At 44.5% G+C, this 24,899-nt stretch overlaps 1 protein-coding gene and 1 long non-coding RNA gene across 2 annotated transcripts; one reads left to right on the top strand and one right to left on the bottom strand.

Moving 5' to 3' along the window:
* Positions 1–533: 533 nt before the first annotated feature.
* Positions 534–24,447, top strand: VXN (vexin). The gene is made up of 6 exons (XM_026012125.2): positions 534–1,447; positions 5,802–5,857; positions 13,473–13,623; positions 17,557–17,618; positions 20,073–20,164; positions 22,027–24,447. The coding sequence occupies exons 1-6, from the start codon at positions 1,381–1,383 to the stop codon at positions 22,208–22,210; spliced, it is 612 nt and encodes a 203-aa protein (XP_025867910.1). The 5' UTR covers positions 534–1,380; the 3' UTR covers positions 22,211–24,447.
* LOC140595188 (uncharacterized) lies at positions 1,504–2,195 on the bottom strand. Its single transcript, XR_011996636.1, has 2 exons — positions 2,030–2,195; positions 1,504–1,634 (listed from the first exon to the last, which is right to left on the bottom strand). It is a non-coding gene; the product is annotated as an uncharacterized lncRNA (long non-coding RNA).
* Positions 24,448–24,899: the final 452 nt, after the last annotated feature.

Raw genomic sequence — 24,899 nt, 5'->3', positions numbered from 1 at the left:
GAGGTAAAGAATGGAGTATAATTTTAGCAATTAAGTACATTGATTTTGGAGTCAAATTAAGGATTAAATTCTAATCCTGCCATGAACTAGGTATTCTAATCTTGGACACATTACTCGTTCTCAGGCAGCCCGGTGGTTTAGCGGTTTAGCGCCACCTTCCGCCTGGGGCGTGATCCTGGAGACCCAGGATCCAGTCCCACCTCGGGCTTCCTGCGTGGAGCCTGCTTCTCCCTCTGCCTGTGTCTCTGCCTCTCTCACTCTCACTCTCTCTCTCATGAATAAATAAAGAAAATCTTTAAAAAAAATTACTCATTCTCCTCATGTCTCAGTTTCCTCACCTATGAAATGGCAAAAATAGTGGCTAGTCTTATTGGGTGGCTCTAGACATTAAATGACATTATACATCATGCTTCTTAGCAAGCAGTTAAAAATGCCAACTATCATTATCAATATGATTACATCATTGCTATCAATACGAAGAAATAAATCTGTCTTGGTATAATGAAAGAGTGGGTTTGACATAATATACGTAATACATTTCAGACATACCTTATTTCTGTGTGTATACTTAGAATATATAAGACAAAATACAGGGTATATATTATTCTACATAAATACAGGGTAATAGAATATATAGGATAATATACATTAGGATATTTAGGACAATACAGTGTTATCTTCTTGCAAATCTAATCTTCTGTACCACCTTGAATGTCAGGGCGCTGCGTGTTACAATGTCTCTGCAAGCACCTGAAGGGTTATACAAGGAGATGCTAAGTACACTGCTCTCTAGAAATGTCAGCCTCTCATGCACTGGCATGAGGCGAAAATGCTCTAGAGAAACAGTCCTTTTGTTTAAAATAGAAACTTAGAAGGAAGCCAAATTAACACAAGACAAATTACTGAATATCCAGTTCTTCTGGAGGAGGGGGGGGAAAGCACCCCTTCATTTCTGAAATGAAAAGGGTAATTGCTGATACGAAAATTCACGTTTCCTTCAGCCAAGCTCCAAATCTCTAACCAAGTCGGCGATTTCATTTCATCGTTACTTCACAAAAGACTTCCAAAATCACTGCGGCAGACACGGCAAAACAAAAATGTTAAATACATCCTGGCTGGGAGGGGACTGAAGCCTCCACGCTCAATCAAAGGTTTACAATAATAGGATTCATAAAAAAAAAAAAAAAAAAAAAAAAGACAGATGGGATTAGAAAATGTTGCAGTGAAGACTCTGGAATGAGATGAGATCACAGCAGCAGCCTGTCTTTTGTGGATCTGCACAATGATCCCTGAGCCAGACTGGATTAGGAAAGCTCGAGACTAGGGGTTCAGGGAGAGGCTTCCGGTTCCCGGCACTTTGGGGGAGAGGAGGCTGAAACGATGCATCAGATTTACAGCTGCAGTGATGAAAATATAGAAGTTTTCACCACGGTGATCCCTTCCAAGGGTGAGTAAAATTGCCCTTGACGGTTTCCTTACGGAGGCACCTTATTATGTTGGAGGTTAAAGACAATCACGTGCTAGTTTACTAGGGTTTATCCTCAGGTCTCTCGGAGGGTTTGATGGGCTCAGGTCTCTCGTGATGGTATTTGTTGTTGTTGTTGTTGTTGTTGTTGTTGTTGTTGTTGTTGTTTCTGAAAAGGAGGTACGGGATGAACATCAATCATTGAGAAATCATCCATCAAAGGGTGGGGGCGGCTGGGTGGGCGGGGGGGATGAGGGCAGTTAAATGCTCCCAATGTCACTTAATTCAATACTGGCAACCCAATCTGCGGAATGAAAGTGACAGCAAGCCATTGTTTTAGGAAACAGAGATGAAAACAAAATTCCCTGGGCAGCTAGAGAGATTCTCCTTCTCCACTGAGCAAGTGGGCTCTGAAATGAGAACCGGCTGGCTCAAAAGTATGATTTCTAACTATGCCATGAAATGTGAGTGAGGAGAAATCCTCCCGGCAGGGGCCTACAGTCCAATGCCCTGACCCAGGACTGGCCTCTAACCAGACCCCAGGGCCATGCTCCCAAACTTCACCTGAAACGAGCACCACCACAACGCGTGACTCTGCTCTTGTGCTGGGGGTGAACGGTGTCAAGTCCCAGGAAGGGCTTTGTGTGGGAGCTCAGCAGACAGCAGGTGTCTGGTTACTGGACAGTTCCCTTACCCCCTCCACAGCTCAGCCCTCTCTCCTGCTCCCTCTGTTCTTTCCCTGCAGCCCTTGCCTCACTGGGAGAGCCTGGGACTCTGGCTCAGCCCTGGTCTCATTGTCAGACTTGAATGAAGGGGGCTGGATGTTTGCTGGTGTTGTGACCCCCTGTTCAAACAATCCCTTTCTTCTTCCCGTGTCAGCCACTGACAGGGCCACTGCTGGGGGGGAAGGGAGACACTCGGCCTGACCACAAAGAGACAGCCTGCAGAACATAAATAAAGCTTTTGACATCTATTGCCACATAGAGAGAAAAAAGAGCTAGGAGTCTGCCCACGTGTAGGAGTTGGAACTCTGTCTGGAGACTCTGAAAAGTACCTGGAAAGTCAAAGCTGACCCTCCGACCCTGCAGTTCCACTTCTGAATGCTCTCACTCGGGGATGTTCACAGTGGCATTGATTCTAGGGGGGCAAAGTTGGAAATAACTTCAATGTCCTTGAGGAGGGGAGGGGGTAAAATGCGGTGTCATTGTACTATGGAATATTCCACAGTTGTCAGCAGGGATGAACTAGATCTATGTGTATGGACACAGATCTCAAAAATATAATGTTGAGGAGGGGGGGAGGCTGGCTGAAAATTTTATGTGTGTGGTAACAATTACTGTATCTGGCAATACAAAACAGCTGATGGATACACATCCACAGAGAGTCTGAAAACATAGGCTGGAAAGATGCAGATCAAATTAGTGATCTTACTAGCTCTAGAGAGATGGAAGCAGAATTAGCGGGGAGTAGAAAGGGAATCTATACTTGCCTAATATTTTCTTTCTTTTACGTGAGAAAAAAAAATTGGAAGCACATATGAAAACGCTAAGATGTATCTATTTTCTGTAATTTTTTTCCACTTAAGTTTTAAAGGAAGAAAAAAACCAAAGCCTCTCATAGTCCTTTTTAATTAAAAATGTATTCAACAATTCAGGAATATGTCACACTTCACCTGAATAAAATCACTTAAAACGGGGCCTTTGACTCCATTTGCTTAGCGTCGTGGTCAAGAGACTACTGCCAATTCTGTACTGTGTCACCTTGGGCAGGCTTCATCTCTCTGGCCTGAATGTCCACGTTTGTAAAAGGGAGAGCTAGAATTTACCTCCTAGGGTTATTATGGGGGGGAAACTGAAATACAGATAAAACATAAAGCTTCTAGAACAGTAACTCAGCATGTAGTAAGCATCATTAAGTACATCACTTACAAAATGATTTCTATCTTTATTCCACATTTAGAGCAATGAATATGTTCAGTCGGAGATAAAATATTTAATCCTGTGTTCCTTTCTTGCCATTTTCATTCATGGCCATCTCCTGGTAATAAACCAAGTATTCATTGGTATTCATGGACATTTCACTGCTCAGGAAGTTGTTCTCCAAAAAAGGAGTTTTTGCAGTCTTACATTAGACCATGAATGGAAGAAGTTCACTTCTTCCTCCTTCCTTTTTTTTTTTTCTTTTTTGCCTCATCTTGCTTTCTCCAAAGCTCTCGAGCAGAGGGATTTCAGTGAAAGAAGACAGTGCTAGCTCTTCTTAAGTCATTGCTTATAAGAGATTGGTAACTCTTCATTACATGCCCATGTTCCTTACGCATAGAAAGAGAAAGTGGCTTAATTCTGTCTAACAAGGTTATAGTTCTCTCTGGTATGCCCTCTTCCCAGTGCTACAGTTTAGCATGACCAAAATGACCAAGACATTTTCTGAGCACAGATTCAACAGCATGGGCAGGGAGGCCAATGGTTAAGAGAATAGGGCCTTGTACCACCATCGACTGGGTGACCCCCAACTTCAGTATCCCCACCAATAAAATAGAGATGATGCAGAGTACCTAGCTTACAGAGTTGCTATGAGGAGTGAATGAGATAAGGCAAATAAGCCATCACCTGGTAAAGCTCAATGTGAGCTATTATTATGTTTATATTGTTGTAGCATGTCCTTCTAACCAACACACCCATGCATACACATATTGGGTTCAGCTTAATATTTATTTGTTTTTTCCAGCCGAACCATCTTAATGTCTCACAAAAAATATGGCAGCAGCAAGTGTTATAGTATTACTGAAGTATTTTAAAGGCACAGGACATAGATATCAAGTCTATAACTGAGGACAAGTGTGGATTTTTACTTTCTGGAGAGAAAGAGAGCCCTTTAAGGGAAAGATTTCATAGACAAAATTCACAGTAGATACAAAAGATAAAAGCTGTGGTTTTACCAAGAAGTTATACCAGAAGTTATTTCCTGAGACACAGCAGAGGGGGTTTTATTCTAGTGTAAATGGCACCACAGCATTCAAAATAATTCTCTTGAGAATAAACAGCAATGGGAGGGGGTAGGGAGGGGAATCAGGGAACAGCAGGAGGAAATGGAGAAAACTCCAGAAAGAGAAATCCTAATGGAATGCTATAGTATCTAGAAGTTATTACATATTCTTTCCACCTGCTTTCAACTTGCAGAAATGGAGGAAAATCAGAATAACCACCACTAATTTGGGGGAACTTACTCTGTGCCAGGCACTGGACCAAGGGTTTTACAAAAATTAGTTCATTTAATCCTCGTCACAGCCCTCTGAAATGGGTGCTATTAATTACCCGTCTTACAGATGGGGAGAGTCGTGGAGAGGATGGGTAATTTCCCCAAGTCACATAACTGGCAAGTGGTCCAGTTCCGATTCACACTCAAGTGAAAGAAGTCTGGAACCATGGCTATGAACTAGCACACTGTCCACCAGGTTTCGTGGCTATAGGTGCTCTGCAGAAAATGACACCTCCCAGCACTCATCTGGTCACTTATCTGATATGTGACCAGAAGTCATCTCAGTTCTAGGCAGGGCAGTGACACGGTGGGATTTCAGTGCCAAATAAATCATTCTGGTAGCAGTAGGGAAAAGAGATGCCTGAGTATCTCCATTTTCAACAAAATGCACACCTTCTTCCAACCAAATAACATTTTTTAACAGTTAGTTGATTTTTTAAGCTTTTTTACTGTTGTAAAACATACATGATATAAAATTCACCATTTAAGCATTTTTAAGTGTACAGTTCGGTGGCATGAAGTACATTCATACTGTTGTGCAGATATCACCACTATCCATTTCCAGAACTTTCATCACCCCTAACCAAATCTCTATATAACAACTCCCCATTCCCTTCTCCTCCTAACCCCTTCATAACCTCTGTTCTACTTTCTGTCTCTGAGTTTAATACTCTAGATAACTCATCTAAGTGGACTCATAAAATATGTGTCCTTTTGTGTCTGGCTTATTTTTCACTTATCTTAATGTTTTCAAAGTTGGTCCATGTTACTGTATGTATTCAGAATTTTATTTCTGTTTAAGGCTGAATGATATTTCACCGTAGGCATATACCACCACACTCTGTTTATCCATTCATCTATTAGTAGACGCTTGAGTTGTTTCCACCTTTTGGCTGTTGTGAATGCTAGTGCTATGAACTTTGGTGCACTCAGCCAAGTAACACCTAAAATTGTAATCACACCCTGGAGTCTCCCCACGTCCCTTCTTGGCGCTCTGCCCTCTTCTACGTGCAAACCCTCTCTGAGGCTACATCAGCCTCACCCATGTTCTCTAAAACCATTCCTTTCTCTCTCTTTGCAGTGTCCAGTCCAGCCAGAAGAAGAGTCAAAAGCTCTCAACATCTCTTGACCAAGAATGTAAGGACAACTTCAGTTCTGATCCGTTTTATTGGTTTTCAATACAAAAGCAGCATCTAGCTCTTCATTTCCCCTGCCCTCAATAGCCAGGAAGCTTTTCTCTATGGCATTTGCTGCTGCCTGATTTCCTGTCCTCCACTTCACCCAAATAATTGACAAATGTCAACCAGACAGGAAACAGCCCTGAATTGGACTCCCCTAGTCTGTCATTTCCCCCCAACCCCCCAGATGTATAGAGTAAATCTCATTCTCTGAAAAAATTTTGTTCTTATTTAAACAGAGTCCACGATGAGTATAGCATTCCTGACTTAGTGGTCTCCTATTGTTGGCATTTGTGATGCTCCATTTTTTCCATTATTATGAATAGTACTGCAATTAATTTGTACAAAATACTGTTCTTTTGGATTAATTCCTTGGTAAATTAACAAGTAAAAGGATAAGAAGAGTTTCATCTATCCATCCATCCATTCATCTATTCATCCATCCAATATTTGCATTCCTACTATGTGTAAGAGACACTGCGAGACGCAGAGAATAGTGATTTTTTTAAAAAATGGTTTTGGCTTATGGCTTTGTCACATATTACTAGGAATTCTGAACAGTTGCCAGTCTTCCAGCAATGCTTTTCCATTTACCTCCAACCTAACATCAACTTTCATTTTTTTATATTATCCTTTGCTACTCTAATAAGAATTTGCATTACCTTAAAATTAGTTTACATGTCATTAGAGCCAAATGATGCTGTAAATTTCTCATTTTGCTTACATATTTCTCTACACAAAAGTTGTCAATCCATCTTTGTACTTTCATTGAAAATGTTTAACTGCTAATTGTTTCCTCTTGGTTATGCTGGGGTTTTTATTACTATAACAATTTTTCATAGAACACCATTTTGATTTTCTAAGTATCTCAGCTTTTGAAAGCCTATTCTCCTCTTTTAAAAAAGAATTATTTTAAGTATCCTGGGAATGAGATAGGTTTTAGTGATTGTCGTTTTTGATAAACATGACTTTTTTAATTCCCAAAGTAGTGTGTGCCCATTATAAAATTTCAAATACGATGAACATATAAAATATAATATTAGAAAATTCTAAGAAGCTGCAGAACATAATGGCTAGGTATGTAGACTTAAAGTCACACTGCCTGGACTTAAATTGCAGTTCTATCCATTTCTAGCTAGGTGACCTTGAGCAAGTTGCCCACCGTTCAAATGGGAATAATATCTCAAGAACCATTAGAAGGAGCGAATGATTTAATACACGTAAAGTGCTTAGTCCAGAATCTGACACACACCAAGCACTCATTTAGTGATGGCACTTTTTTTTTTAAGATTTTGTTTATTCATGAGAGACACAGAGAGAGGCAGAGACACAGGCAGAGGGGGAGTCAGGCTCCTGTGGGGAGTCTGATGCAGGACTTGACCCCAGGACCCTGGGATCATGACCTGAACCAAAGGCAGACACTCAACCACTGAGCCAACCAGGTGTCTCCTGTTGTCACTTTTTAAGTGAAAATTTCCCATAACATATCATTATGCTCCATTGCTTGATAACATACTGTTTTGCAATTTGCTTTTTTCACTAACCTAAAAATCTTGAACTTCTTTACGTGCCAATTGAAACATATCTCATTCTTTATAAAGGCTGCATACCATGCCATTGTATGAATGTACTATAATTTTCTACCCAAATCACGTCTGAAGTTTTCTAGATTATTTAACCAAATTACCAATCAATGAGGTTTCTTCATTGTTTCTACTAAAACAATGCCACGAGTGAAATCCTTGAACATACCTTTCATGCTCTTATACAAATGTTTTTGAGGGTAAATTCACAGATATGAAAAGGCTTAGTCATCAAATCAATACATTGACCTCCTTAGTGTTATATGTCAATTATATCTCAATTTTATTTTTTATTTTTTTCATTTTTTTAAAGATTTTATTTATTTATTCATGAGAGGCACAGAGAGAGAGAGGCAGGGACATAGGCAGAGAGAGAAGCAGGCTCCATGCAGAGAACCTGATGTAGGACTTGATCCTGGGCCTCCAGGATCACACCCCAGGCTGAAGGCAGGCACTAAACCACTGAGCCATCCAGGGATCCCCTATATCTCAATTTTAAAAAAAGAAAACGCTCAAAGCACATGAACATTGAAAAAAATTTATAGCCATTGCAAAATTCTTAGCAATTATGTTTAAAGTACCTTTACCAAAACCAGTACTATAGGTCATCAGTATTAATCTTTGACAATCTGATAGGTGAAAAATATCTTGTTTTAATTTGCATTTCTTTAATTATTAACAACATTCTTCATCTTTTCAGGGGTTTTGATATTTTTGCTCTATAGGTTCTTGATTCATGTCTTTTGCCCACTTTTCTGTTGTATATTTTTAAATGACTTTTGAGAATATTTTATATTCTCAAAGAATATAAAAAAGAGGGGGAGGGCCCCTGAAAGACAAAAAGGGCTTTTAATAAATGGACGATTTCTTTGTGGTAGGGAAGAGATTCTTACCTTTCTCCTGGTCCCTGAAAACTTAAGTCCTAGTCCAGAAGAAAAATGCTCCCAACTTTCAAGGAACAGTGGATGTTATCTAACATAGAAAGGGAGCGGTATCTGGGTGACTCGGTTAAGCAGCCAACTCTTAATTTCAGCTCACATCATTACCCGAGGGGCCTGGGATGGAGCCCCTCCATAGGCTTGAGGATTATCTCTCCCTCTCCCTCCTCTGTGCCTCCCCACACTCACATACACCCTCTCTTTCCAAATGAATAAGTCTTTTTTAAAAATGGAAAGGGAAGGGGTTGTTTGTAGGTAATTTGCAGTTTAAGGAAAGTTTCACAACAGACTTTTTGGTCAAAGGGGTTGAGTTTGACATTACTCTGGATTTGAAGGAGCCACAAATCATTCATGGCTCCAGAAAGATCCCTTGGGAATTGGGAATAGTTTGTTACCAACCAAGTTCTTGCCTTGAATTTCTAACCTTAAACAATGTTCCTATCTGAATCACTCCTAACACTGATATCCACTGACTTTATAGACACAACAATATTTACAAAAGTTTTTAAAATGGAAACTAAATCATCATACTTTCTAACAGTTAAATAGGTTCTAGGGAAGAAATTTCTCAGATTTAGAACCTAAATAAAGGAGACATCCCTCCGTGGTGGTGATGGAGCCACATGCGCATGACATATACAAAGCAACCAAAATACAGGGCACAGCCTCCTGAAGCAGCCTTGACTTCAGCCAGGTACTGTAGAACTGTGCTCTCAGGTTCCCTGGGAGTGGAAATTTTTGAGAAAGACTGTCATGCTATGGTTTATGACTTTCCCTCCCCAAAATATTTTTACTCAGAGAAGAAAAATGACTCAAGTATATGAATACATATTAAAATTTGCTTTTGATTTAAAAAAAAAATAGAAGCTGGGTCTTGTCTTCAGCTATGCAGTCTTCTTCCAGGTGAGACAATTTAATTATGCCCTCTGGCCTTTGAGCTCTTCTCTAAATTTCTCATTTCCCCAAACCCCTGACTCATCCTTTGCTTGCAAACCTCAACCCCAGCTGTACAGAACATTCAAATTAGAAAAGACAAGAAAGGTCTTAGTCTACCTAAGATGAAGGAAGTGAGTCCTGAAAAAAAACGGTCTCTGATTTTTTGTTTTCTCATCCATCTGGCTCTTGGCTTCCCTTTGAGTTCCCAAGGAAAATATTCATATTTTGTAACTGCTTGAATCTACCAACATTTATGACTTTCTTTGTCCTGAAATTCTTATTTGTGTCTGTTCTCCTTGGGCTACCATGTAAAGTCAGGTTCCTTCCTTTATAAAGATCTCTCCTCTCTAAGCCACCCTTAGTGCCAAAGAATCACTAAGGTATGGACATCTAGGCCACACAGTGACCACTGATTCCCAGCCCCCTCATAATGAGCAGTGGCACCACCCCCTGGAAAGATGGAGAAATGAGATTGTAAATGTCACATTCTCCCCAGATTCAACCCTTTGGGGAGAAATTGGTCTGGAAATCTACTGATTTTTCAAAATCCACTGAACAATCAATTGCACTTGAAATTTATCTGGATGTAGGTAGTTCTGTGGGTCTTACAAAGAGCCCTCACCTAGAAGTCATAAAACCACAGCCCTCATCCTGGCTCTGCCCCTTATAGCTCTGTGACCCTGAAGACACATGATCTCTGTTGGCCTCAGTTTCCCTATGTGTAAAATTTGGGAGTTGGGCTAGAACATTGCTATGGATCCCATCAGCAGCCCTAAATAATGATGATTCTCCATCACCTAGGTCTCATGGATCTTTCCAGCTCTCCACCAGCCCAACTTCTCCATTCCCTCTCCCTGTTTCCCTATCTTACCCCTGTACTCAAGGTGCTAAAAAGCTTGCTCTCAGACTACTTCGAGACCAGAGCATTAAGTCACCCAAACTGTGTCCTAGAGACTAGAAAATAACCCAGGCTTTCAGGAGGCCACAGTCATCCATTCAGCTGTCTGTTTCCTGGTGTGGGTCCAAAGCACTCCCTGGAGCCCTCTCAGAGCCTCTGTTACTGTGAGAAATGAGAACCAAGTACCAGCTAAGAAAAAGAAATCTGAACTGGGCACCTCCACTGTTTCCTTTCCTGCTATTGGCATCCTTTGGGAACTAGAGAAGATACCCCTAAGTTGTGACCTGGGAAGAAATCAGCCTCATCCTTATGCCCAAGGAACTTCCTACATCCAGCAGAGGGCTAAGCAGCTAATACTTCTCCCTTTCTTCCTCCCTCCTGATTCTCTTCTCCCGCCCCACAAAGCAGAGCAGGAATTGCGGAGGTGGAGTTTCTTGTTCCTAAAGGGAACATTTGCTTTCCTTTCAGAGGAGGAAATGCTGGGTCTCCCTCCTGGACTCCGCAGGCTTTCATTACCTGCTTTACATTATTTTTTTTTAAGATTTTACTTATTTATTCACAGACACAGAGAGAGAGAGAGAGAGAGAGAGGCAGAGACACATGCAGAGAGAGAAGCAGGCTCCATGCAGGGAGCCCAATGTGGGTCTCGACCCTGGGTCTCCAGGATCACACCCTGGGCTGAAGGTGGCACTAAACCGCTGCACCACCGGGGCTGCCCCTTGCTTTACTTTTTCCTTGCACAAAGCAGGTCTGAAAACATACCAGTCTCACTCCTCCTCATTTAGGAGAATGCTGACAGAATGAAAATCAAATCAGAAAAATCTGTGACAGCCAAGAGCCCTGTGTCAGAGATGAGGTTCAGGTCTCTCCAATTCAACTCATTCCAGGAGAGAGTCCTTAGCTAGCCAAATATGACGTGTCCAGGGGAATGACATCCAAACTACCAGTAATCCAGGAAATTCCCAGTGTTCCGGGCAACATCATGGCAGAGCACAGGGCCAAGGGGAAGGAAGGTAAGGAGGAAAGCAGAGGGGACTGTTAGTGCAGGGGGGTCAGTGCTGGACCACCCACCTCTGTGCCTTCCAGTCCCCAGTGAGCTGCAGGGTGGATCGGTGCTGCCCCCAGGCCAACAAAAACACCACCTAATCATACCACAGTTTATAAATGTATCACAAATCATTTTACACTTTAAACTTACAAAATCATATGTGTCCATTATATCTCAATTTAGCTGGGAGGAAAAAGGAATACATATTTTAAATAATTGGGGAGATGAAGAACCCACCTTTTGCAGTGCCCAGAGGAGAAAATGTACTAATCCTATATGCTGCTGAATTTTCAGCTTTCTCCAAAGGCACAGTGAATGAGTCTGGGCCCTACAACGGACTTGAGAAGAGTTAATTTCCTAACCCAGATAAGACCAGATTTGGGATATATTAATTTTCTAAGCAAAGGACTATTTGTGGTAAACTGAAGCAAAGGGTGACAGCTTCTCCTACTTTCCTCTTTGGGAGACACGAACTGTTCTCTGATTCTGTAGATAAATATGTGGCACAAAGAAAGAGAGCAAGCCCTGCTACTAAAGTCTCTACAAATGATAGGCATTTACTATGCCCCAGGACAGCAAGGACACACAAGAACATCTCCTTTCCGCATAATCACAAGTCAAAACTAGGGTGTGAACTCAGGTCTGCGTGACCCCAAATGGAGTTACCTTCCTCATTACTGACAATCTGAGAGGAGAAAAAAGACACAACAACCTTGCTTTTATTTACATTTAATTACCATTCAATATCTCTTCATATTTACGGTTTCATGTTTACCATTTGCATTTCTGTTGTCAATTGTTGTCAATTGCCAGCTCATGGGTTTTGCCCCATTTTTCTATTATCTTTCTCTTCATTGATTTGTAAGAGTTCTGTGTACATAGGAATAATTTAACAAATGTTATATTGAGCCACATGCAACTCTTGTGTTTGTTTTTTGTTTTTAACATGTATCTTTGATCTGTCTGGTATTTATTTTGGTGTGAGAAGTGTGAACACAGATCCATTTCTCCCAGTCACCTGCCATTTATTCTAACAGGAGTTATTAAAGATTCAATTTTTCTCCACTAAATTGAAATGTCACCCTAATATTTAAAAAATTTAGTCTTATTTGCTTCAGCATCCTCCAAAAGCCACACAATTGTTCTATGCGGACAAGTGAGGGAGATACACCAAAGGCCAGAGAATGAGAACTGAGATGGGTCCACCTAACTCACAGATGCACCCAGCACCTGGTACAAAACATGCCCTCAAAGGGCATCTGTTGAAGGAGCAAGCGAATGAGTAAATGCAAGCCTCAGAGAAGCTGCGGTGTACTACTGGGGATTCTAAGCAGCTTCAAAGGAGTAAAGAAATTCAGAATGAATGACCTCAGTGTCCTGGATATGTATAAAAATATGCATAATATGAGCCAAACCTGCTAGGATTCCCTTCATCACTCCCGGTATTAAGATAAAATATGGTATTATTTGTCTCAAGTTTTTACATTTAAACTATTTCAATATTTAGGTATGTATATTTTAACCTGTAAGGCCTATTTTGGTGGGTCCTGACAAAAGGGAGATTTCCTCTTAATGTACTTCCCAAAATACCCATTCAGCAGGTGATCATTACTGGAAACACCTTAGCTCTTAGCATTCTGTCTGGTTTTCTGGAATTCCCACTTAGCGAACCACACATAGTGGACGTTCATCTCCCAGCTGCACCTGCCACAGGCATTCTGCGAGGTGGGGTAAATGTGAGCACGTGGAGCTGTGCCAGCTCTGTCTTGCCATCAGTTTTGTTTTTTTTTAAACCTGGGAATTAGGTGGGCCCCAAGTCCTCTCCCTAGCTCTCCCTCCGCGAGAACGAGAGTCTGCTTAGTGCAAAGACTGTAAGACCCTGATTTCTAGACCTGTCTCCATTTCAAGTAGCCTGTCCTGCAGCCGACCATGTCAGGCCCCAGGGCAGGTGGCATCTTTGGCCGGATGGCCCAGGCTCCTGACTCTGTGAAGGGACTGCTGGTGAGGAACCCCCAGATCCTCACCTTCCTGCACCAGGGCCCATTCGGCTCGCTAAAACGGCCGACCTGCTGGAGGCCAGTTGCGTTCTCTCACCGCTGCATCGCTGCGGGCACCAGGTGCGTCTGCAGAGGGGAGAGCAACAAGCTGACTGTCCTTCCTCCTCCCGGCAGGTGGTGATCGAGTCGGACCTCTACACGCCGCGGCCCCTGGAGCTGCTGCCGCACCGCAGCGAGCGCCGCGACGCCGAGGGCCGCAGGTCGGGCCGGCTCCACGGCGCGCGGCCGCAGGGCCCCCACCTGGGCAAGGCCCCGGCCAGACCTGGTACGTGAGCCCGGGATCGAGCCCCTGGAACCTCCCTGGGGGGGTGCGAGGGTGTGGGGGGGGCGGATGACGCGCTTGGACCGGCAGCTGCGGCGTCTGCGGCCCGGCTGGCCCCTCCCAGGGGTCTCACGCTCCTCGCCGGCGCCCCGCATCACGCCAGGTGAGCGCCGCACCTGTGGCCTGGGGCGCCGCCCTCCCCGGCGCCCGGCGCCCTCCGCTCCCGCTCCCGCGGCACCTGCTCTCCTCGGGCCCCGCCCACAGCAGCTTCTCCAGGCGCCTACCTGAAAAACCCTCCTGGGCGAGCACAGATGCTCTCACCTCCCGTCCTGCTCCCCAGGAAGCCCCTGCCGGATTCAAGAGATGAGAATCATTCCGTTCTGGGGGAGAGAGAACCAGCGTAGACAGGACTCAGGAAGAAACAGAAGCTTACGTTACTTATTTGACAGGCCGTGAGTGTGGTTACACAGGCTCTTCGCAAACTGCCACCCTAAGAGCTCACCACCTTAAATGTGAATGACTTAGGGCTATGCAACAATCTCTAAAAAGAATGTAGGGACACCTGCGTTTGGAAAACTGGAGGCATTGTAGCCTTACCTTCGCTATTTTAAGGATGCCTTCCACCCCAAGCGGTCAAACAGGAACCTGCCACTAGCCCGCCCAAGTCTGTGATGGTATTTTGCCTTTAACGGCTGGTTTAGGTTATTTCTGTCAATGTCCACAGCCTAAAGTAATTCATATTTTAACTCCGAAAATGTACAATAGAAAGTCTGGGATGTCCTTCTCAAGGCATTTGGGTGTCGACAATTTTGTATGTTGTAAGAACTGAAGTTATACTTCATCAAGTGTATCTCCATCCATTTCTCTCCTTCTTAGATGCTCCACTGGATCGCTAAGGTTTCTTTGATCAGTAACACCCTGATCCTGTTTTTACAATCCGACATATAATATCGCATAAATGAAGATATCTTCTCTAGCTAAGAGATTACATATACACATATGTAGAGTGAAAGCATTAGGAAAACCACAATCTGCCTTGCAAATTAAGAGGAGATAAATTCTCTGTGTCTATATATAGGTGAGTGGGTGGGTGCATGTGTGTGTAGAAAGAGAAAAGGAGAATATCTTAGCTACAAAATCAAAATGAATGTACAGCCATGTTTCTCAAATCTTAATGTGCAGAAGAATCACCTGGGAATCTTGTTTTCATGCAGATTCTAATTCAGCAAGACTGAGTAGGGCTCCAGACTTTGTTTCTAAGAGGCTTCCAGGTGATGTTGAAGATGTTGGTCTGAGCACGATATATTGATTAGCAAGGATTTAGTTGGTCAAATAAGTTGTTCTCACAGTGGGGTCCCCAGCGCAGCAGAATCACCTGGGAATTTGCTGGAAATGTAAATTTTGGGTCCCACCAGAGACCTATTGAATCAAATCCTGGGATGGGGCCCAGCAATCTCTGATTTAGCAAGCCCCGCCCCCAGGTGATTCTTACACATACTGAAGGTAGAGAACCCCATGCCCTTTTACAGAAAAGGAGACTGAAACCATAGAAACTGACCCAAAGTCACACTGCTTATTAGCAACAGAACTGAGATTAAATCCTAGGTCTTCTCATTTCCTAGCCAAGGCCTCCATTCCCCCTCACCCAGCCCCCAAGAATCTTCCCAATCATCTAGCTTTAGGGGCCACTTTCCTTCCTAGTAGCTTGACTGTCCAAGTCAGTCTTTTATTCTATAAAAGAACAGTAAGTAACGAAATGGAGATAATCTGCCCAACATGTGACAGTCAGCTCATGCAGGGAATGTGCCAGTCAGGTTTAAAAAAAAAAAAAGATTGAGCTGGGCATTGATTCAATTCCTTCAGCTCCCCTAATCTGATAGATTCCAGAGGGGGTTGACAGAGACGGAGGGTTTCTGAGTCAAAGCCAGACCCAGTGCTTTCCACAGAAAAGGCTTTGGCACTGGCCTTGGGTACTAAATCTTCCATCCTCCCATCAGAAGGATGTGTGTCTCCAGGGATCTCAGATCTGGAGGCTTGCTTCTTTCCTGAGCTGTAGGAGAAGGCTCCTGGATGATGCAGCCTTCTCATGTGGGAGAAAGATTCTCTGAGGAATCTTGGAAATTGCAGGGACTCTGAAGGCAGAGACCCAGCTGAGAAACTCTCTCACCATGAGGCCCTGAGCTGGTGAGCCTCAAATGCCTTGGAGTGGGGACAACCACATCCTGGGCCTTGGAGAATCTGCTGCCTGTGGAATGTCTCCACCGAGATGTCCTCAGGCTCCTCAGAATCAACTTGTTCAAATGGAATGCATTCTCCTCCTTCAATCTTGTCTTCCTTTCTCAGCTGGGATGTTTTCCTCAACACCCTTTTGTTCTCTCCACCCCCACTCCACCCACCACATTGCATACTAAACACTGACAATGTCAACTAGATAGATATGTCTCATCTTTCTCCCTTGCTACCTACCTCAGGCTACCTGGGCTCAGATCCTCTTCATCTCTGGTGTGTAGCATCCAACCCTGGCCCTCTTCCCCTACAAGGCTACCAGAGGGGTATGTCTAAAGCAGAAATCTGCCTTTGCCATCCTCCTGCTGTTCAATGTCCTTCCTATCCCGACTGCCCTCCAGACCATGTTCAAGGCCCTCCAAAATCCATTCTCTGCTGACCTCTCCAGGGCCACCTCTTGTGATACACTCCTGTCCCTGCTCATTGATATACACAGCAGCCCTGAGCTGCAGTATAATTCTGTGACTACTCCATTATATTGTTTCCCCGACCTTCTCTGACCCCATTCTTCCTGCAGCTTGTCCTTCCTGTCTCTACCTAGCAAACACTTCCCAGACTGGGTTAGGGTGTCCTTCAGCCAAGTTTCTCCAGACCTACAAGACCCCCAAAGCAGTTCACCATTCCCTGGATCATCCTTATCTGGCTTCCTCTGATTGTTATGCATCTCCAAAGACTTGACTTTCTCATCTGGAAAGTGGGGACTATCATGATATCTACCTAACAGGGTCATGGTAAGGATTAAATGAGACAATGTTTATGTGTTTCACAGCACAGTGCCCAACACAGTAAATACTCAAAACTATGAGCTGCTATTATTTATGCCAGGGCACTGTACATTACAATTTAATCTCAGTAGTCTTGTAGCTTCATTTTATTGGCATTTAAATGTTTTTTTCCTTGGGCTGGGGAGTGTTTTATCTCTATTTGCTATAGTGTGATAGGATGGGGCTTGTTCTGGAATGTCAGCCCAAGGAGAGGACAATATTGAAAGCCAACTTTCCCCCACCTATTGCCAGCTACCTCAGCTCAACACCTGAATTCTCAGAAGCTGCTGACTTCAGGGTAGAGATTAATCAGAAGTAGATTGGGCTTCAGGCATAAAGGCATAGCAAGAAGGTTCTCACATAAGTCTCATGTAGCCAATGTCTCAGGACCCTGATGAACTCCAACCATCCCACATCATCGAGCTGTGCATAACACCGCAGACAGGGCTTCTCTGCTCATTTCCACAGAAAGGTGTCCAGGATCAACAAGCTGAACAGATCCCAGCAGTAAAGACTCAATTCTTGATAACTTGTGATGTGACACCTTAGGAAAGAAGGAAGGACCAGCTAAGGGCATATTCTCTGAGCACCTACTGCACACAGACACAGTACTAAATGCTTCCACACATGTGATCTTGTTAGGCCTTAGTTCTACTAGTTCTACCACCTTTCCCCCCCAGCGATGGGAGGAGTGCCAGGGGTACAGGTGCCCCACTCGACGATTGCCCCATTGCCTGAACCTACTGCCTGATTTTGCTGCTTGGCACAAAAGCCTTTAGAAATTCTCAGCTTGTGATTGATTAGCAAATGAGATCATTGACGGAGAACCAGGGGAAGTAGAACACAGAGTACCACTGAGTAATGCCTCCTCTGTTCAACCTTACAGTGGGGATTTCGGAAACCAAGTCGTCAAATCTGTGTGGGAATCGAGCATATGGAAAATCTTTGGTAAGTAAAATAAGCCTGGTTCATTGTTATCTGTTGTGCTTTAAACTTCTTGCCCTGTCCTTTGTTTCAGGCCTGAGGATTATCAGAAAAGCGCACTGAGGGTTCTTTGCTCCTAAAGTCTATGAGCTAACAGCACACCCCTGGATGTTACTCTTTCTTGCCAGAAATTCAGGTCCTAAGCAAGCAGAAGAAGGTGTTACCTAGTGGACATCTCCAACATGGGGGGAAAGCGGTGGTTTCTGTGGCAGGCACGTGTCAGGTAGAAATGCCTAATTTCCCAGCGGCAGCTATAAGGGTCTCAAATATTGTGAAAACACGAAACACTGGGTGTCTCCAGTCAGGACACCTCTGAAGGACATCTACTCCAGGTTAGGGTCTCTGGAAGCAGACTCTGAGATGTGGGATGGGGGTAAGAGATGTGCATTAGGGATCAGGACCTCTGCAGGAGAAGGGAGGTGGGTTGGCGCAGAGGCTGAACTGCCGTGCACACTGGATACCTCCTGGCGGGAGCTGTGAGGCAAGTGCTACCCATCTGCTTTGTCCTAAGTTGGGCCCAAATGGCCAAGCCTTTGTTTCCTCCCCGCTCTGTCATGGTACGTGGGCTGCCTAGCAGTTGGGCAGCTTGTCCTTCCCTGAAGGGAGATCAGGTGGTGCACATCTAGATCTAGCTTGGGGTCACACTGAAAAAAAAAAATATCTCCTGTGTCATCTTCTGGGCATGAATGTGTTTACCCTCTGGGTTAGCACAGGAGGGGTGGAATCACTGCTAGAGGTGAGGTCAGCTTGGGCATCCTGGATTCCACGAGCAGCAGCTCTCCAGATGGATGGATCGTGCCACGTGAGGTCTAAAAAAGACCCAGGAGATTGTGTGGGCTGGCCCTATCATCCTTTATGGAACTAGTTGGACACTGAGCATTTTGCTCCCTGTCTGAGCAGAAAATCGAATCCAAATACCTCATTTAGGTCATCCCTGTACTAGGAAAACCACACAAAGGCAGGGATGGGACAAGCTGTTTTATCAGGAGCCCCCACACAGCTAACTCTGATTCAGTGCTGACATGAATTGGAAGAGGACTAAGAAGAGTGGAGGAGAGATGGGCTTACGTTCCTGGGGCTAGGCTGTTGGCACGATGGGGAGGGCGAGCTCCCGAGAGGCCACAAGGTGGCACAGTAACTCTGCCCACAACCCTTGGCCAGCTAGGGAGAGAAGGGACAGTAATTATGATGTCCTTGACCTGGAATTTCCCAGCAATTCCAGGAATGTGGTGACCTTAAGCCTTCCATGGGGTTGGGGTGAAGGAACAAAGCAAAGCAGATGCCCATTGACTAAGCCAACTCTGGATTTAGCCCTGGTTAGGCCATCAGTTACTTTTCCGTTTAGTGCAAGCTTCTTGAGCACTTAGCACCTCCATCAGGAGAGCTGTGGGAGGGCCACCAGAGGGATTAAGTGCTAGACCCTGACACACACCGTGCCACGTTTCCAGGGACCAGACTAGACAAGGATATGAAACAAGAGGAGAACCACAGAAAGAACTGGTGGAATGTCAAAAAAATGTCACATAGGTGCTCAGTGCTGTGGGGACATGGGACATGAGGGCAGAGATAAATCAACTTAGGCCACCAGCCTGAGGAAAGGCTTCCAGGAAGAAGTGGCCTCACGTGGCAGGCAGAGATGATGCAGGGGGTGAAGGAGCCAAGGGAGGAAGGAGAGCTGTACATGTGCTTGAGGAGAGGCTTCGCTGTGCACGGGAATGAGCATGAGCATCCTGGGCCAGCCACACTGGGATGGGAGCTGTCACCGTACCGCAGGGGATCGCAGAGATAGAGCTGCAGGAGGAGATGGAGCCAGTTTTCCAGAGCCTGGAAGCACAGGCTGCAGAGCTGACCTCAGTCTGGCCTGCAGCAGGGAGGTGCTGCCAGCCCAGCAGGGCTGGGATTAGTGGTGAGACTGGTTGGAAGCAAGGAGGTCCTGGGTCATGGATCTGGAAGCTATGGCAGAGGAAATGGGGAGTATGGCACGAATCTAGACAGTCTTTCAAAGCACAAATCTACAGGATTTGACCACAAAGTGGACACAGGCAATTGGAGTGGGGGTGAGGGCGAGGGAGGAACAGAGTTCTCAGGTAAGATTGAATTGTGCTCTCTCTTGGGCTCCCCGGGTCAGTGATTCTCAAAGTGGGTCCTGGGACTGGCAGCACTCAGGAACTTGTTAGAAATGCAGAGTCTCGGGCCCACATCAGACCTACTGAATCAGAAACTGTGGTAGGCCCAGCGCGGTGCTAACAAGCCCTGCAGGGGAGTCCTGATGCCTGCCAAAGTGTGAGGACTCTTGTTCCACGTGGGGGACCAACGGAGCCATCCCCCTTTCAACCAGCTCCAGCTGGGCCAGAGTTGGGACCAGAGTTGGGACCCTGGCCACATCCTCACCTTGCCTTCCCCTCCCACACCACCCAGATTCCTCCGGTGGCCCGGATCTCGGTGAAAGCCCCCGGTGTGCTGGAGGCCGCAGCCACGGGCTCGGAGAACGGAGGTGTTCTGAGCAGAGGGTAAGTGTGGCGTCACCCCACCCCCACCCCCGTCCTGCCACAGAAGAGTAACAGGTGGCCTGGTTCACAGACTCTCAAGATGCTCAAACAAAATCAATGCCAGCTTTAAATTACCTTTTAATGAGGGCAATAATCCCAGGTCTCTGTAGCGCCTCATCAACTGTTTCCCTAGGATTAAGCTGAAGTGTTTTTGATGATTTCCACTTCATTAACACCACTCTTTAGACTTGGAGAAGTGTCATTTGGGAGGCTTTTTGGTTAATTAGATGGATGTAATCACAGGTCATATTCAGAACCTCCCGGTAGGCACAGTAATGTCAGAAATGCCTCATGAATTAGGTTAAGGGCCCCTGCCCAAAGGTAAATATGCAAGATACAAAAGTCTCAAACCAAATTTATAACCCCCATGTTACTGTTGACTGATCCAGAGCTAGCAGCTAGAGCAGCGGGACTGGATAATCCCCACCTCCCCACCCCCAGCAACCCCGTCACTGCCTCCAGTGTCACACTAATGGCAAGCAAGTATCTGAAATTCAAGTCAACATGTATCTTGATGCCTCTGCCACTATCCCCCATGCTGCACATAGCAGAAAAGTGATTCAGAGGGTGATGTAGGGATACAAGGCGTGTGCTCTTGACTCTGAGCTGCTTGCTTGCCCAGCACTGCCACTAACCTGCTATGACTTCAGGCAAGTTATTGTAACCTCCATGCCCTCACTTACTTCAAAACAAAACCCAAAACCAGGGATGATAATAGTACCCCTCTTAAGGGATGATGGTGAGAACTGAATCAGATGATATGTGAAGAATTTAGCACAAACTCCTGCTGTTAGTTTTCAAGAAACCTACAATCTAGCAGCTGGAAATGCACATCCTTGGGGGCGTGTTAGATGTGTGCATGTCAGAGGGGCCATGTGCTAGAATATTAACCCAAGAGGTGTACACCTTGAAAGTTTAGAGTCCCAGGAGGAAGAGACTGATATGAAGCTCTCCTAGATGAAAGAAAATCATTTCGAAAGAATTATAAAAACCAAGTCACTCAATGTATTGGGACCTAATTGGTGAAAAGCCAGAAAACCATGTGGATTGTTTGAAGGTCTAGTGGCCAATGGTCCTGAGCAGCGATGGCTGTTGCTGAAAGCTGAATTAAACCCACAACAACTTACTGTGCTGTACAGACCAAACTTTCTGCTCCACAGAGCTGCATGCGGAGGGATCTCCACGGTCCCCCTTTCTCTCTAAGTTCAGACATTCTCATTTCTATGTGTTCCTGGAGCCTGGCTATTGAAAAGTAAGGCCATTTCTTTCACCTAGGGGGAGGAAGTGAGGAGAGAGATAAATATTTACTGAGGTCTACAATGAGCCCAATGCTTTATTATCTCATTTTCTTCCTCACAAGTCTTGTGACTTAGGTGAAATTATTCCTCTTTTGTACATGAGGAAACTGAGGCTGGCTGAGATTAAGTCATTCGCCTGAGGCCACAGAGTCAGTCAGTGAGCAGCAAGATGTACTCCCCATTGCTCAGGCTCTTTCAGTAGCTCTAATGCTTTGGAAAGCTTGCCCTTTCCAGCAAGATTGTTGGTATAAAAGTGGGAGGGGTGGGAAAGGAGACTCTGGGACAAGAGCAGAATTTGAGATTCATGAACCACTGTGCCAAGAGCCACCTTCTCTCCTCACCCCATTGTAAGGACCCCTCAAAAGAAGTCATCCATATGTGCATCCCAACAGTGACCCTCCATCCTGGTCACAGGGTGTATGAGCAGAAGTGAAGTAAGAGTTCGGTCTACTCCTTGAGGGCAAAAATGAAAGTCTGGCTCTATGAAATGACTGTCCTCCCTACTTACCCCTGACTCTTCTTTAGATCTAGACATCTCAAGAAGATGACTGAAGAGTATCCAACCCTTCCCCAGGGAGCAGAAGCCTCCCTACCGCTGACAGGAAGCGCTTCCTGTGGTGTCCCTAGCATCCTCCGGAAAATGTGGACAAGGCACAAGAAGAAGTCTGAATATGTGGGAGCTACCAACAGTGCCTTTGAGGCTGACTAAAGGTGACCCTCCCCAGGTGCCCTGCGTTGGCCAGAGTTCACTGCATAATGGGGAAGGAAGCTTCCAGATTGGAACTGAGCCGCATTCACCTCTGCTACTAGCTGGTCCAAACACACCACCATCTCTTACTAACCAATAGCCCTGGCTTAGGGTACAGGCAAGGAACCCGCCTTCGAAGGCAAAAGAAAAGTGTGCCTTCTTAGAATCGATAAAGCCATGGATCTGAAAGTGGCTTCGGGAGGTCATAGAGGTTATATCCCTATCTTTAAGCAAAACCACACCACAATCAAATTTTCCCAACCTATTTTAAAGACCTCCAAGGAAGGAAGCAGGCAGTTCCTCAGTCTTCCTTGTGAGTTGTTCTAATGTGTGTGATTCCTGGTATAAATATAAGAGCTTGATGTTTGAGGCACTTGTAAACACAGTGGTTCTTACTACTCCTCTTATCACACTTATTTCATCTTGACAAGGTACAATTTTTAATGACAAAGCACTCTATATTTACTTATAGTTCTAATATCCATTTGACAGTATTGTCAAGATCAGTATTGATCATTTGGCATGATTGCATGAATTCTCTATTCTTCTACGTGCAGCTTTTCTATAGAAAAACATGATTAAAAATTAAATGTTGAATGCTAATGTTTTCTGAAGTGGCATAGTCTAGTGAAATTAATAATGCCTTGCAGTGGCAAAATGATTCTAACTTTTGCAAGTGTTTCCCATCCGTTATCCCCATTAAAGAAAACACACTTATTCCCAGTCTACAGATGAGAAAGCCAAGGCCTTATGAGATTTTGTGATTGGATATAGTTAGTGGAACTGGATACTAGGTCCTCAAGTCCACCAGACTCCTTTCTTTGCTTACTTTTTAGCAACTGATTTGAGGATAGTTTTGAGGGGTAGGAGTATGTCTCTAGGGGCAATGTTTGAAAGGAAAAATTTGATAAAGTTGGAAAAAGTAAGTGATTTAAATGAAATATTAAGTATTGGGTTGAACTTGAAGAAGTTGCTATCTCTGTAAGTCAGAAACAACTGATCAATTTCATGTGATTCAACCTAACATATTAATGCAGTGCTTTCCTTCTTTTAATGGAAATGTCATCAATCCCACTGTTAACTTCAATAGACTTATGATAATATGATGACACCTCCCATTTATTAAATGCCTACCATGTGTCAGACATGACACTGAGCACTTTACATTCATTCTCTCTGTCCAACAACTTTGAGTTAGATGTCCTTATCTATTTAATAGATGACAGTTTAAAGCAGTTAAATGATTAGCCTGAAGGTGCCTGACCCATCTGGTATCAGGCTTCATTGCCTGTGTATCTGTATTCACACAGAATAGTTCAGAACACAGAGAAGGATCAAGGTTAGTAAATAATTTTCATCTCAAACGCTAGATACAAATGATTGGCAGAGGCCGCCTAGAGTGCTGTGTGGAGGTAGGCCTGAGATCCAGGAGTGCAGTGGTCAGTTAGAAATGCCTGCCTGTGGAGGGCATTAGTGGCACATGTCCCATAAATCTGTCACCTGTAGCCTCGACTCTGTCCCAGAAGGCTTGTTTTCTAATTCAGAACCTTGAATTAATCTTACCCATTTAGCAAAATCAGATACTCCATGGTGAAAGTCTAAGACTAGGTTGGAAATCGCCAAGTCTTGGTACAATGAAGAATGTGGCCATGTTACCAGTCCGACTCAAGAGTTATTTATAAGCTATCGCTCTGTGGCCACATGTTGCCTTTTGCTAAGTTACCTGTTTCCATGGCCCCAGTGAGCCATAAGGAGGCATGGAGGAAGAAGAGGCCTGGCCCTCTGGGCTTTCATCTTGCTGATCCTTGCCCTTCAGCCATTGTTTTAGATGCTCAGCCCCCAATCCTCACGTTATAACATGATTTGGAGATTTGGTCATTGAGTGCTCTTTCAATGAAGGACTGGTCTCAATGGACTAAGAGTCTTGCACAGTATAGATTACAGGGCCTGGAAAAGAGTTAGGGAGCCAGTAGGTGATTAATGCCAGACCTATCAATCAGAGAATCCCAAAACTATTTATTTCAGCTTATTTAATTTGTAGCTGATGTCGTCTATTTGTATGTGGCACCTGTAGGATGGAACTAACTTATTTATTTTTAATTTAAATATTTCATGATGAAGTGTTTGCCTTGCATAGAATGTTTTAACTGACCGGTTCAAATAAAAATAAAGTATGCTTTGTTTGTGACACCAATAAACCACCACAAGAGTATGAGTCTCCCTCATTGAATGAGAGAAGGCTTTCACCAAGGGAAAGAATTATGAATCTGGACCTCACTGTTCCTTTACCTAAATGAAAAGGATTGTGAGGAAGAATCTGGAATGTTCTTTCCATCCTAAGGCAATGTCTGGTTTTGATATTATGGGCCCTGCCCAACAGTCAACACCAAGGCCATTTCTGATGGGGCTTGGCCTGGCATGACCTGCCCTTTCTGGGCTCACCCTCCTCCCTGATACCAACCCCTCAGTCCCCACCACAAATCCCCGGGGGCCCAGCGGCCATCCCAGCCCACTGGCGTCTCTCTCTTGAGGCCAGGGAAGACAGAGCCTTTCTCCTCTGTGCCCACCTCATGTTCAGCCTCCCTGGAGACTGCCCCTGTGACTCACGTTACAGCCACTTGCAGAAGGACGCCAAGGCTAGCTGCAGACT

This window comes from Vulpes vulpes, chromosome 13 (genome assembly GCF_048418805.1).
Source record: "Vulpes vulpes isolate BD-2025 chromosome 13, VulVul3, whole genome shotgun sequence".
NCBI lineage: Eukaryota > Metazoa > Chordata > Mammalia > Carnivora > Canidae > Vulpes > Vulpes vulpes.
Note: the sequence above shows the minus strand (reverse complement) of the source record. Positions and strands in the feature narration are given on the sequence as shown.